The sequence below is a fragment of the Moschus berezovskii genome, chromosome 4 (assembly GCF_049115385.1).
Source record: "Moschus berezovskii isolate FMDL1 chromosome 4, NW_MosBer_1.0, whole genome shotgun sequence".
In the NCBI taxonomy this organism is placed as follows: Eukaryota; Metazoa; Chordata; class Mammalia; order Artiodactyla; family Moschidae; genus Moschus; species Moschus berezovskii.
The window spans coordinates 14325900-14340963 of NC_142463.1; the positions used below are offsets into that span (position 1 = coordinate 14325900).

General features: G+C 52.5%; 1 protein-coding gene across 1 annotated transcript; it reads right to left on the bottom strand.

The window, feature by feature from the left end:
- Window positions 1-1894: 1894 nt before the first annotated feature.
- Window positions 1895-14456, bottom strand: HPCAL4 (hippocalcin like 4). The gene is made up of 4 exons (XM_055403671.2): window positions 14297-14456; window positions 8148-8317; window positions 7770-7985; window positions 1895-6251 (listed from the first exon to the last, which is right to left on the bottom strand). Exons 1-4 carry the CDS (start codon window positions 14454-14456, stop codon window positions 6054-6056), a joined length of 744 nt encoding a protein of 247 aa, XP_055259646.2. The 3' UTR covers window positions 1895-6053.
- Window positions 14457-15064: the final 608 nt, after the last annotated feature.

Sequence of the window (15064 nt, forward strand, 5' to 3'; positions counted from 1 at the left end):
GGTCTTTAGCAAGACCAGGGGTGGACACCACCTCCTGCTCTCTTGATGAGCAGGAGCTTCATCCTTCACCTGTCCTCCTCCCCTACCCCTCCTCTACCCCCTGGCCTGCCAGGGAAGATTCTCCCTCCTCTGAAGCACAGAACTTGAGGTCTGTTACCTCGTTTTCACATTCAGATTTGGATTCACTCCCCACGGATAAGAATGCATGATAAACAGTGGCTTTGAAGTTAAGAGATCTGGGTTCAAGTCCTGGCCTTACCATCCGTCCTCTGAGCCTTCATATCCTTTAAAGTTTTTAAAACAGAGACGTTCAGCTCAGCTGGCAGGAAATCGCATGGGAAGCTATTTGGTGACTATGATGAACTGTGTGGACACAAGGGGCCAGTTGCTTGAGATCTGGGAGGGCTTCACAGAGGAGATCATTGAGACGAGGGCATGGGTGGCCCAGGGAGGGGCAGTGGCTTGCACAGAAGCCTAAGAGATCCCTTAGGAAAATGGAGGGCAATTCATAGTGATTCATGTGCAGGAGGGGTGGTAGGGGGCAGAGCTGGCTTCTGAGGTCAGCAGATGACAGGGCAGAGAGGGACTTTGAAGGAGCTTATTATACTGGAGGAAGAAGCGGGGCTTGGAGAGCTGACGTGGTCAGATCCGCACTTTAGGAGGAACACTCTGGATCTTCAGGGCCAGATGGCACAGAAGGCAAATGTGAAAGCAGGAGGTGGACTGAACCATGCCCTCAAACCAGGCAGGAACAAGGCTCTCCCTCCCTCCAGTGTGGCTTCAGCTGGAAACAACAGCCCCCCCAGTTCTCAGGCCTCTGAGTCACCTCCTTAGGTTCTGTTGCCCTGAGGCCAGGTCAACCTCCCTCCTCTGTGCTAATTGCTTCCTGTCAAGGGAGCTGGCCCCCTCCAAGCGTCCTTGAGAAAACCCTCGTAAAAGTAATTGAGCGTTTCAGGAGGAAGCAGACACCTTCAGCTGACCGCTCCCCCACACTGGCCCCCACTCCCTGCAGGGAACAGTGCTTCTCTGGCTACCGAGGGGGCATGTTCTGAGAAAAACACTTTGCCACCAACTCCCATCCCCACCCCACCACCTTTGGGTCAGCGTAAGCGGGTCTCAGGGCTCCTGTGGGTGGTGGAACAATGTCTGCAGTACACAATACCCTGACCAGGGGGACAAGCAGGAGCTGAGATCCAGGCTGTGTGCCCCTTGCCAAGCTGTGAACTGGGGCATGACAAGGCTGACTGTTCAGAAAGGGGTATATCGTTCTCATTGGCTCAAATGTGCCATCTACTGGCCTAGCTCTCTGCTTATGGGATTGCTACACTCCAAGGGGCGCCTTTTCCTAACGTGTGCAAAGAGCACCAGGTGGACTAGCTGTAATCCCGACTCTCGGCCTTTCTCCCCGCTGCCCTCTATCCACTAACTGCCCACTAACTCATGCGGGCTCTTACCATGTCTTCCATTGGATAGAGGGAGAAACTGAGTCCAAGGCCTGCCGCCACTAGCTCCCTTTTGGGGAGAGTACTCTGCCCCCAAGGCCCCCCAAATCACCATCCGGTCTGGCACTGATGAATGGACCAAGGGCTCCCAGGAAAAGCTAAGCTGAACCAATCAGATTCCCTTGTTTGAAAACTGAATTAAGAGACTCAGAAGGGAGCTTTCAGTCGTTGGTGAGTCTGGATACAGAGCTGAAGAAGCAGCCGCTTTGTGCAGGGAAACCAAGGGGGTCTTAAGAGAAGCTAAAGAAAAGAGCATAGACGCGAATATTGCCAGAGGGATGAGAACCCTCAAGGCCCGGAGATGAGAGGGCAGAGAGGTCCCACTGACAGCCCCTGTTCTCTTGAGGCCCAGCCATTCTTGAATTTCCATCTTTAGGGTCCCTTGTAATCTGCTCACCCCTGCTATGAACTAGCTTGAGTGGGTCTCTGTTCGCTGTAACCGGGAACAAGGATCTCTGCCCCAAGGAGGATGCCGAGGTTCCCCCACTGTGTGAGCTCCCTCAGGTCTCTTCTCCCCTTTTCTCCTCACCCCAGCCCTGTCTCCACTGGGGGAAGAGAAGAGGCCCCTAGCACGATCACACTTTTTATTCAATGTCAGTGAAAAAACAAAATACACCACACAGCAGAGGTCGAACAGTGAGGATAGTCGCTGCAGGCGCAGCCAGGAGCAGCACGCCAGGAGAGAGGGGCCACACTGGAGAACGGGTCGGGAGGCCCCCCTTCTGCCGCCCAGCCCCCCTACTGCTCCAGGCCTCCACCAAAGCAAGCAGGGCTGGATGCCCTGGGAGGCCCAGTCCTGCTCCCACCCTCTGGAAAAAGTAAAAGAAAACCCTGAAAGTTTTGGAAAGAAAATTCCACATTTTTCTGAGACTTTTCAATTGCAGCTTCGAATGACGTTTTTCCAAAACTGATGAATAAAATATGTAAGCAATGTATTCTTGCCCCCACAGTGATCTCCAAAGTCAGCACAAAGCCTCACCCAGGGTGGGTCTTCAGGAAATACTTGTTGTTTTAGCAAATTTTTGTGTAAAAGTATTTACAGGGTCAACTTACTCCCCTGCCCAGACTCTTCTCTTCTCTCTTTCCTTTCTCTCCCCTCTCCTCCTTCTCTCTTGCTCTGCAGTAGGATGAATTTCTTCCTCAAGGGACTACGCTATTGTCAGGAAAAACTTCAGTGCCTTTGCTTATGGGCTTCCTTTTTCTTAACTTTTGGTTTAAAGGTAAGTCATATAATCTTGATTACAACTCAAAAGACTAGAGTGGACATCTGACGTTCCCCTTCATAATGATATATATATATATATATATATATATAGGCTGAGTCACTTGGTTTGTGGGATTTTAGTTCCCCAATCAGGGATTGAACTCGAATCCTTGGCAGTCAGAGCACAGAATCATAAGCACCGGATCTCCACGAAGTCCCAGTGATGATTTTTAGAGAGAAGAAATAAGGGGCTCATCAGTTAGCCCAAAAGGATGAATGAGGGCAGAATACAGTTAGAAGGAAGATTGGGGACCTTGCAATTCACAGAGCTGCTGCAAGAAGATACAGAACTTCAACGGAGAGTTTGGATATATCAACATTTTAACTGTCCATATATTTCATGTTTATGCAAGTCATACTTCATACTCTGCTAACTCTATGGCAAGTCCTTCTTTGCTGGGGCAGGGATAGGAGGATTGCCTCTCTTCTCAAGGCAGGGCTGGTGCTCTACCACAGGAATTCCCAAGCACATAGTCCCCAGGACATCCAGGAGCATGTGGGAGCAAAGCCTGGCCTGCCTGTGGCTCCTCCCATGAACAAGAGGGGGGTCTCAGTTCCCAGCCTGACATTGTGTGTTCACCCTGCTGGGATGGCTGAGAACCTTTGACCTGAACAGCAAATATCACCCATGGTATGTGTCCAGAAGCTTGGAGTGATCAAACATGCTTTCACGAGTAGGATTTGCCCACTAGTTAGAAAGAAAGAAAGAGAGAGAGAGAAAAAATGAAACACAAAACAGTTCCCTTAGGGAGGAAGATAGTAAAGACACTGCAAGATGCTTCCAAGGTTGAGTCAGATGCCTCCTAAGACAGCATTGATCTGTTAGCAGAGCTGCCCAGAAACAGAAAATAAGATGTTTGAAAATGTGGGGGCTTCAATCAAGCTCCTATTTCTTTTTGGAAGACCACAGCCTCAGACACTTCTTAGCAGGAAGCTTGTAAAGGACCAAAACCAACTTAGCTTTCTTTACAGTCAACCTCTGTACCACTCAGAGTCAGGGGAATGAGCAGGGAACAGGCTATGAAGGGAAGAGACCCTTATAGAGCCCTGGGCTCAAGTCTGGGCACTGTGCCACCTCCTGATGTGCTCATGCACTGGGAGCTCCTCTTTGTCCTCAGTTTCCAAGCGTGGAGAAATGGAATGAACAATCCTATTTCCCTAGGCTGTGAGGATAGAATGAGATGGGGTTAAAGCATGAAGTTCTGTGTGATTGTGAATTAGATTATAGTCAACATTTGGGGGATAGGAATCCCACTTTGTAAAAAGTCTTCCACTGGAAGTCTAATCTGAGTTGGGCTGTAGAGTCCTATGTATCTCTGGTGCTGACTGACAGCATAAAACAGACTTAACGGCCAGCTCCTGAGAGTAATAGAACATCCCTTGAGGCATTACTGGATAAAAACTTGCTGGTTACTGCCCAAGGATGTGAATTCCCCAGCCTGACCATGTGACTGGCCATAGGCAGAAGGATAAAAAGAGGGTGACAACTCAGTGGGCTTGCTATCTCTAAGGGCAGCAAGAAGGAAGGTCTAGGAGAGTTTGAGGAAAAAAGTCAGCTTCCCCAAGAGTTTCCATCTGCAGAGAGGGAGGACAGGTGAAGACTCAGAAGTAAGAGGTATGCTGCATCCCATTCCTGAAGGTATACTCTTGTACTCCCCAACCCAGCAATCATTCCCTGCTCCCACACTGGGTTGACAGCACCTGTGAACTAGACTGTTTTCACCAGCAGTTCAAGAGGAAATCCACTGTCACTGCATATCAAAGCTAATTTCTGATTATAAGTACAGGAGAAAGTAAAGTGAAAGACTTGATGAAGAAGCAAGATTCATTTTCCGGCAGTCAAAGCATGCAGCTGTAGAGCTCACTGATCCAAAATTGGAAAGCAGACATTGAAAAGCAAAGCCAGTGTACTTGGAAGATGACAAATTACCTGCCAGATTCAGGGAGTTAGAAAAAGCCTTTCAAATGGAGTGTGCCCGGCACATTTTTCTGCATTTAATTCATAAATGTAGCCTGGCAGCCTAAACAGTGGCTGGCTGGTCCTCTTCTTCTAGCTCCTTCTGCTTCTGGAGCAGTGAAAGAACAAAGCCCATCCTTAAACTAGACCAAATCCAGATGTGGGAACTACACTTGTCTCACGCTTGGCAAGCCTTGTGTTCTCTGTTACTGAAGTCAGCAGCTAACCAGCATTAAATGCACAGTAGAGTTGCTCACTGAATTGAAAAAAAAAAAAAAGATCATTTAAAAGGAAGCAGCAGAAGCTGCTGACAGTGACAGTTCAGGATTTAGCCTGATAAGAAAACGTGTCATCTGGTAAGCTGGGTGATATTTTCCTCTTTTTTTTCCTCAGCTCTTTTTTACTCCCTGAAAATTAGCACTTTCTATATTCATTTAAACATTTTACAAGAAACCAAATAATATAAAGTATGTTTTAATATCCTCAACTAATAAAATGAGTTTAGCTCTTTTAAAGGGTATTAAAAAATAAGTATTACATCAATTTCAATTTTTCTTAAAATCCCCACTGACGTGGTTCCTAGATTTCCAAATACTTTCCCTTTCATCCTTCTGCAGCTCTATGTGGAGCTGAGCAGAAAGATTTAACTGTTCCTCTCAAACTAACCAGCCTTACTGTACCCTCTCCTCACCTGAGCTCAATGTACCTGTCTGAGACCCTGACCACTACCCTGTGAGCTGCCAGAGGGCCAGAATGTGTCTTGTAAACTACCATAGCCTTAGCACCTAGGGGTGCCTGGCCTTGAATAGGTGCTCAATAAACGTTAATTGAAGAAAGGACTGAGTGAACACTCCAAAGGCTGGGGCCGGAGGGGCCAGGTAGAGTTGTGGGGGCAGGGCACAGACCACCCTTAAGGGTTCTGGGTCCTCAGTGGACAGACCCAATTTGGCCCTTTAACTGGGTTCTGGAGGACCACATCCTATAAAGCACAATCCCAGAACAGAATTTCAAAGCAGAACCCAGCCCCTCTCCCTTCACCCTGTACCTTGGGGCACAAACCAGTTCCCCTATGCCCAGCAGATATTGGTTCTGGGCCAAGACTGGGGCTGGGGCTAGACCATTAAATACCTGAGGATCTGTCTCTATTCCAGGGTGAGGTGGTCCCTTAAGGATCTTGACTGAAGAGAGCAAGGGCTTGGGCAGAGGGGTGGGTGGGCCAGAGAGTGAGGCTGGAGTCCCCGTCCCCCTAAGGAAGGGCCAGCCAGAGAGGTCACTGGGTTGGGAGGTGGCCACGCCCCTCCTGGCCAGGGGCCCTGCCCCTCACCAGCCTCTACTTCTGCATGTCACACTGCAGCAGCAGCACAATAGACGGGTCACTCTTGGCCGCCTCCTTGAACTCCTCCAGTGTAATCTGGTCGTCCTTATCTTGATCCATCTTCTTGAAGATCTTGTCCACACGCTGCTGGGGCGTGAGCCCATCCTGGTTCATGCGCATCATGATCACTGTGCCCACCATCTTGTAAATAGCCTGGTGGGGCAAGGAGGGAGGTGTGAGCACTCACAGTGGGGACAGGGGATTGGAGGTGAATGAAGGGCCCTGGGGGTGGCACGGAGAACAGGGGGCCGTGAGAGGATACTGGACGGTGAGGTGTAGTCATTAAGACTGGCTATTTAATCAGCATCTCACACCAAACATGTCTACTACCCAACTCTTCACCTCCAACCAGCTTCTGCCCCAGCAGGCCCTGTCTCGGTGAACAGCAAATTCATTCTTCGAGATGTTCAGACCAAAAGCCTCGACGCCATTCTTGACTCTCCTTTTCTCAAACCCATGTCTAATCTTACAGCAAATCTTGTCAGCCCTAATTCTGAATAGGTCCAATAACGAGCCACTGCCTGCTACCTCCACTGCTCCATGGCTGTCGCCTCCATCCCCCTGTGACTGGACTGCTGTGGAAGCCTCCCAACTGGTCTCTCCCTACTTTTGCTGCCCTCCCACCCGCTCAGTCTGTTCTCCACACGGAGAATAGAGAGAGCCCTTAAGGGCTTCACATCTCACTTGGAAGAAAGTCAAGTCTCTACCCCACATGATGATGCTAAGAAACGGCCTCCTGACTACCTATCTGACCTCCTCCTACCACTCTCCCCTTGCTCACTTCTCTCCCACCACCCTGGGCTCCTGGCCACTCCCTGCACACTGGAAACACAGTCTAGTGGGGTCTTTGCATTTATTGTTCCCCGTGGCTCAGAGGGTAAAGAGTCTGCCTGCAGTGCAGGAGAACTGGGTTCGACCCCTGGGGCGGGAAGATCCCCTGGAGAAGGAAATGGCAACCCACTCCAGTATTCTTGCCTGGAAAATCCCACGGACAGAGAAGCCTGGCTGGCTACAGTCTATGGGGTCGCAGAGTCGGGCATGACTGAGCCACTAACACTTTCGTGTACAGATCACTCTTCCCCCGACACCTATGCGGTTAGCTCCCTCACTTTATCCAGGTTGCTCCTCACGTCTCACCTTACACAAAAGCACTTTTCCTTCATTGCTCTCTCTTCTTATTTTGCTTTGCTTATTTTCTTCGTAATACTTACTGCCTGACATAGCATAGGCTTTGTTTTCTTAAATTTTCTTGCTAGAAGGAATGTCCTATGAAAGCAAGAACTTTGAACAGAGACTGGCACGTGGAAGTCTCTGTTGAAAGAATATGAGTTAAGAACTTGGACTCTTGTTGAAAGAATATATATTTGTTGAAAGAACAATGAGTTAAGAACTTGGGACTCTGGAGTCAGACTCCTTAGATTTGGGATCAAGAACCGTCACCTGATACATTTCCTCAACCATAAAATGGGGTTTCTAACAGTACCTACCCCCTAGACTTGTTGGGTAAAGCACTTAGCACAAGACGGGTCCTACCCTGAGCACCCAACCAAGGCTAGCGGCTGGATCCTGGGAGGAGGGAGGAGGGGAGTGGCGGGCTCCCGAGGCATGAGCAGAGGCTGGCTGGAGAACGGCCCTCGCAGCGAAGACAGGAAGCGTGTCACCCCAACTCACCTCAATGATCTCCAGCATCTCGAGACGCGTGATGCGCCCGTCACCGTCCAGGTCGTACATTTCAAAGGCCCAATTGAGTTTCTGTTCGAAGCTGCCGCGGGAGGTGACCGAAAGGGCGCAAATGAACTCCCGGAAGTCGATGGTGCCGTCGCCGTTCTTGTCGAAGGTGCGGAAAGCGTGCTGCGCGAACTTGGAGGCGTCGCCGTAGGGGAAAAACTGAGGCGGGGACACGAGGGGCTGGGGTGCAGACCCAGCCCCGCGCTCGCGGCCCGCCCCCTGGTTGCCTGGCCCCGCCTCCTCCCGCCCGCCCCGCCCCCGGAGTGTCTGGCCACGCCCCCTCTCTTCCAGCCCGCCTCCGGAGCGCTAGGCTCCGCCTACCTTGATGTAGAGCTGCTGGAACTCCTCCAGGTTGAGGATGCCGCTGGGGCAGTCCTTCAGGAAGCCCTTGTACCACTGCTTCAGCTCCTGCTCACTGAACTCAGTGTTTTGAACCAGGTCTTCCAGCACCTCTGGGGCCAGCTTGCTGTTGGTCTTCCCCATGGCAGGGCCTGGGGGGTAGGGGACTCCCTCAGTTTGGTCCAGGTCAAGGCCGTCACCTCAGCAGCCTTTCGCCAAGTCTCTGTAGGACGGGGTTCCCTTTCTCCACAACAGCCCCTTCCTCTAACAAACTCCACATTCCCACAGCCAGGACCCCCTCCTTCCACAGCGGGGGTGGGGGGATCCCTCCTCCTGTCACCTCCACGGTGGACACCCCCACCTCCTACAGATGGGTTCTGTCATTCCACCACACTCCTTCCCGTAGAAGCTCCTACCTCTCCTCCGCTCCCCTCTTTCCCCCCACACAAAGTGGGGGTTTTCCCCTTAGTACATCCTGATTACAGGGCCTCCTCTCCAAGCAGGCCCCTCCCCTCTCCTCACAGCAGTTTTCCTCCCCTGGCAACCAGGGTCTCCAGCCTCCCAGGGCTCAGCTCTCCTCTTTCTCACTGACCAGTCTGCAAATCACTGTCTTCATTCTCTCCTCTCCTCTTTACACCCTCCATAGCTCCCTCCACCCATAGAGCAGTCGTAATCCTCTCCTTGCTCTTCAGAGCTCTCTGCACTCAGCCTCTACCCACCGCTACAAGCTCCTCTCCTACCTGGCAGGTTCCTCATGTGTTCCCCTGGCGCTGTCTCCCAAGTTCTTCCTCAAGACCTTCCAGGCCACCTGAGCAAGAAGCCTCTCTCCCTCCTTCTTCTGTACAAAAAGAAATCCTAGCTGGTAGCACTGATGACCCTGACTACATTCTCCTTTTCATTAGTTCATTCATTCCCTGAGCATTTACTGAGGCTGACCATGTGCCAGGCCCTGTGCTGATGATGGGGATAAAGTCAACATGAGCCAGACTTCACTAACTCATAATTGGAACAAACAGGCTGATTGTAAAGCACCTTAAATCCACGCCAAGGAGTCTGGCGTGGGGCACAGAAGCTCCTGTGGTTTTAAAGCAAAGGCTGGAAAGACCACATTCATGACATAAATACTGACAGATTGTTTACAGTATGGCGCTGGGGATCCAGAGAGAAGGAACGCGTTTTTCAGATTTTTCCTTGGCTACCTGGGTCGGGAGAGGAGGGGCGGCTCTGCTGCAGAGTTCAGCTGAGAGGCGATGACAATAGGGTGGGGTGGTAGAGGGATGTGGATGGACTGAGAGATGCCAGGGGGAGGCACTGGCAGGACCTGGGGACTGAATGGATGTGGGGCTGAGAGTGACAGAGGACTGCAGCCAATGCTCAGATCCAGGGCTGAATGGACAGAGGTGGTATTTCCGAGAAGCAGGTTTGGGGAGGGTGAAGAGTCAGGCCCCAGTGGGACCATAAGCCCCTCAAGTATCTTGTGCCTGAGGAAGTTCTTGCAGAGGGAGGTACAAACCCTCCCCAGGAAGCCTGGCTGGAGTGAGGCTCCTGGCAGGCCCTGAAGGCTGAGTTGACATTCTTGTCAGACCTCCATGGGGGAAACGTCCTGCTCGAGCCTGACTTCCCCAGGACATGACCTGGGAGGTGAATTTGACCCACCCTGAGTCTCTTTGGAAGAGTGCCAGACCCCAGCTGCAGGGTAGACTGTCATGAAGACACTCTGGAAAAGGACACCCGCAGGCTGGCAGAAGGAATTCCACTTCCACAGCCCAGTGCATGCCTGTGTGGCTTCTAATCCTTACTGCTGGGAGTACCCTAGACAGCCAGGTCTGAATTTGGTCAGTTCCATGCCCTCTCTCCTCGCTCATGACTTTAAGCAATGATCTCCAACCTTTTTGGCACCTAGGACCTGTTTCCTGGAAGGCAATTTATCCACAGACCAGGGTGGGGGGATGGTTTCAGGATGATTCAAGTGCGTTGCATTTATTGTGCACTTTATTTCTATCATTATTACATCAGCTCCACCTCAGACCATCAGGCATTAGATCCCAGAGGTTGGGGACTCGTGAGTTATAGAATACCTCTGGATGTCAGACCCTCTACAGGGCCATGAAGAAGATCAAGGAGCAGTGGAAGCAGCAACATCCTTGCCTGACTCCCACCCACAGAGGATGATGAATCCTATATGCTCCCAGGGGAAGCCAGGGAGGGGGAGGCGTGCCATCTTCAGGAACCTGGAACCAGGGGATCCCACACAGCTGTCCTGGGACCAGAATCAAAAGCACAACTGAAACACACAGGAGCAGAAGGAGGAAGACTCCATCCTCAGCTGCCCCCTCCTCCAAAGCACACGGAAGGCTCAGGTACAGTCAAGAAAGTTCGAGAATGCAGAGGTAGTGGTGTCTGGTGGAGAGGCAGAGCCTCTCCCTCTGTCTCCTGTGAGACGTGCCCAAGTGTCTGCGTAAGCAGGAGGAGTGGGTGGGAGCACGTCAGTATATAAGACTGCAAATCTGCCAGAGTGTGTGTGTGTGTGTGAGTGTGTGTGTGTGAGTGTGTGTGTGTGAGTGTGTGTGTGTGAGTGTGTGTGTGTGTGTGTGTGTGTGTGTGTGTGTGTTGGAGTCTATGTGGCTCTCACCTTCTGCCCCTTTTCTCTCCCCTGCTCTGTGCTGCCTTCCCACCATTTTCTGTCTGGCCATACCTGTTCTCAGTCCCCATTTGATTCCTGGCCCACCAGGGACTATGAAGGAGGCTTCATCTCTCTTCATTCCTTCTACCACTCTTAGATCAGCAGGCCTAAGCTTTTAAGATCATCCCCTTATGTTAGGGAAAAACTGGAACCCAGAGAGAGGAGAAAACTGGCTCAGAGTTACACTCAGGCTGAATCCATGCCACCTGCCTGGACTGCCCTCTCTGAATCACCTCTTGCCACTACAGACTCCTCCCTGCCTTCCAGAAAAACTATGACTCTGATCTGCCTCTTGGCCTCCATGGGACCATTTTGCTGGCTCCAGGTCACACTATCTGCTACCCAGGAAATATCCACCAGGGGTGGACCACCAGGGCCTCTGACTCAGCACATCTACAGCCAGATTCACCCTCAACCTGTGAAGGTCCTTCTCTCTGCATCGCCCTTCCTTCCCTCCCTGGGATCAGGGAGGGAATACAATCAGAGTTGCATTTAGTTTCCCCTCTTCCTTTTCCTTCTTGCCTGGAGAATCCCAGGGATGGGGAAGCCTGGTGGGCTGCTGTCTATGGGGTTGCACAGAATCGGACACGACTGAAGCGACTTAGCAGCAGCAGCAGCTTCCTTTTCCCTAGGTCCCACTTGCTACTAAGGCCTATTGTTCCTTCTTTTGAAGTGCTCCTGGAATGTACACCGCATCCTCTCCTCCCCCACCCCCCCGCCACTGCATAGTCAGGGCCAGGGGCACAGCCAAAAGGGCTGAAATCCAGCTGAGGCATTGCTTGCCAAGCCATCCTGTGGGCTCAGCTGCCTCAAAGGGAGGGCTTTCCTTGTGATTCCTCTGTTCAACAGAATGTCTTTTCTAATTTTGCCCAGAGGTACAATATAGACTAAGGGCTGCCATACCCATGGGTCCCCTCAAACTCCAGAACCCTATAGAATCTCGTGTCTCCAGTCAACTGTCTAGCCTTACGTCCCACTACTCCCCTCACAACTACATACTTCAATCAGAACCTACTTCAATTGTTGTTCATAATCCTTCCTTCTCTTCTGGGTTGATGCAGCTACAATCAGCCTTCAGGGCTGACTAAAGCCCAGTTCCTTACAATCAGCCTCTCCCAGACTGGAGAGTGGACAGTCAGCAGCCTGGACTTGGCACTCTGGGCATGAGTAGACCCTGTGAGGGCACAGAGTTGACCCTGACAGGTGTGTAGACTCCAGAGCTCTCTGACCCTCACCTGGTGCTCTAGAATTCCAGACTGGAGCCTGATTTGGGGAAGAGTTTTGCATTACACTCTTGTCTGGTCCAGAAACATTTCTCCAGACATTTTGCTCCATGGTAAAGAGCTTATCCTATCCCAATATAACCCTGTCTGCTTGGGAGCAGCTCGGACAGTGAGAACAGTCATCTTCCCTCATTCCCATTTTCCCTCTTGTAGCTGCCCCACACAGGTTCCCACTCTGCCCTCTGTGGCAGGACAGAAGTGCCCTGCAGAGACCTACTCTGGAACCCAGAGGTGTTCAACGAATGTCCCTTTGTGGATTATATTCAAGGGGCAGAACCCCCTTCCTTCTCCCTGGAACAGCATCAGGCTGTTTTGTTTATCTGTGTTCTCCTGCCATTGCACCCACTTAGAGACAATAGAACCTAGGTCTGAGGAAAGGAAGAGTTCACCCAAGGTCAAGTGGAGTCCATCAGCAGGAAGAAGGCCAGAACCCGCGGGAGTATGTTCTGTTGGAGCTGTGGCCTGGCTGAATGTAGGCAGGCTCCTCTTGAGGGCTGCCTCCAGCTCTGAAGAAGCTGGCACTTCCCCATGCATGAAGACACTGTGCTTCTGGGCTCAGAGGCTTCTTTCAGAGGGCAGAACTCAGCTGTGGGCTCCAAATGGGAAGGTGGCAGAGAGGGTGGGAGGGACTGAAGGAGGCAATAATCCCACACCCTCACCAAGCTTCAGAGGAGCTGGTGCTGAGACTGTTGCCATGGTGACAATAGCTCCCTGGTCAGGAGATTTTTCTTTTTCTTCTCCTCCCTTTGCTCTTCTCCAAGCAGCAGCCATGGCGGCAATAGCTAGGTCTTCTCCTTCTCCTTATTAGTGAGTGGCAGGGGATGATAAACCAAAGGTGGGCTTGTTGACCACTTCCACCTTGGAGCTGCCCATGCCATGTGGGCTCTTGGTCAAGAAGGGACTCCTAATTGCTAAGGAGGAGCCTGAGCCTGGAGAGTGTGTAGGAAGGGGGAGGCCCATACCCAGGCCTGGGTAAGAAGCAATGTCCTTTTGGTGAGGACTAAAGCCCCTCAGACCTCCTTTCTGAAATGTACTAACGGTTTAGGGAAAGAAAGAAAGGGTCCAGTTTTCTCATAATCAGTCATAGAATCAGAGTGCGTCAGTGTTGGAAGGTTGTCCCAGATCATCTCATCAGATCCATTCTCTGTCCTGTCCACCCACCCTCTGTTTCTCTCATGAAGGATCAGAGAGGGAAGTGACTTGGTCAAACGGCAAAGGCAAGTTCTTCTGCCCTCCAGACTCAGGCTGCCTTAGGGAAGGAGCCATACAGTCCATGGAGCTTTGGCACGACCCCCACTGAGCAGAAGGAAGACAGGGGAGAGGGAGCAGCTGGGTGCAGGAGGGCCAGAGAGGGTACGAATTAGAACGATATTTGAGAGGTGGAATGAGAAAAACTTGGTGCTTTGGCCGTGAGGGGTGAGGGGAACAGAGGTGGCTGGGACCTTGGCAGCAGTGACTGACAGGTCTGGGTGGTCTGCTGAGGGGTGGTGTTTATCCTGAAGCCAGGTGAAAGAGGCGGAAGATGGGCCCCTGTCTCTCACTGAGACCATGGGGAGGGGGGCCTGCTGAGAGAAAGTCATGAGGAGGAGAACTGGGTGGCCCCCAGGTATGCTGTGAGCTCTGTCAGCTTGAGAGGTGGAGGTGGGGACGGTCTGAGGGGCTGTATGAAGTGGGTGTGGGCTCTCTGGAGGTGGAGGCTGTCTTTCGAGACAGGGACACTGTGGTGTGAAGTGCAGTGAGCTGCTCCTGGGGCTGGGTGGTATGGCAAGGGGCTGTCTGTGGAGGTGGGAGGTGGTCATGGGGCTGAGCTGACTACCCATGGGGGGGGGATGGGTTCCTCTAGCATCAGCACCACCACACCCCCAGGTGCGTGTGTGTGTGTGTGTGTGTGTGTGTGTAGCTGTGTCTGTGTGTCGTGTGTCGTGTGTGTGTGTGTGTGTGTGTGTTGGGGACCAGAGCAGTTGTTGCTTTGGGGTTAAGGAAGCTTCTTTGCCTCCTTTCCTGGGACCTGTGGGGCCCGGACTGGAGTGGGGTTCCCCTGGCCAGGGGCGGGACCCCCATAAGCTCGCGCCTGTGGTGGAAGAGGGGTCAGGGAGATGGAGACGAGGGAATGGAGAGTGGAGGGGGAGGGGATACGTGCCTCCGCCCGGCCCTACCCGCGTTACCTGAGGCCGCTCGCCGGGTCGCTGGATGACTCTGAGCCTCCGCGGGTCGCGGGGACCGAGACGGGCTCGCGGGCTGGCCTCCAGGTTCTCCTAGGTCCGCGCCGAAGCCGCCTCCCAGCTCCTGTATCACTCGGTCTCTCGGAGGCGAGACGATTTGCATAAGCCCCGCCTCACCCCGGTCATGTTGGGCGTTGATTGGGTGGGCTAAGGCGGAGTGGCAGGCGGGGTTTCAGGTGGGGACCGGGTGGCCAGTGAGGCCCGGCTACAGGAGGGCGCCTCGCCCGCCCGCCCTGACCTTCCCAAAGTCGCGAGGAATAGGGGAGGGCTGTACCTTCGCCTGTATCCCGCCCCGAGACTCAAACCCCAGGCCATCGTCTGAGGTTAAAAGTGTCCACGATTGAAGTGGATTAGCAAAAACAACCGCACGGTTGCTATGGGAACGGAAGAACCACAGCAGAGGCTCTAAGGCTTTCCTTCTTGGGCCCAGCTAGGGTGGGGATGGAAAAGGGGATTAGTCACAAGATGTGAACCCCCCATCCCCCGCACATCCCACCCAAAATCGGAGGAGGGCCACGAGGAACTGAGTGGGGAGGGAAGAGATGAGGCGGTCAGCAGCCCACGCCTTCCCATCATTCAACGCCTCCCCCAACACACCCATTCCCCCCAAGCCATGGCAGGTGGGCGAGGATGGCGAAGTACCCAGCCTCTACCTAACCCCACGCTAGAATTTCGATCCTTCCCCCAGACAGGCCTTCGTTACTTCTCACG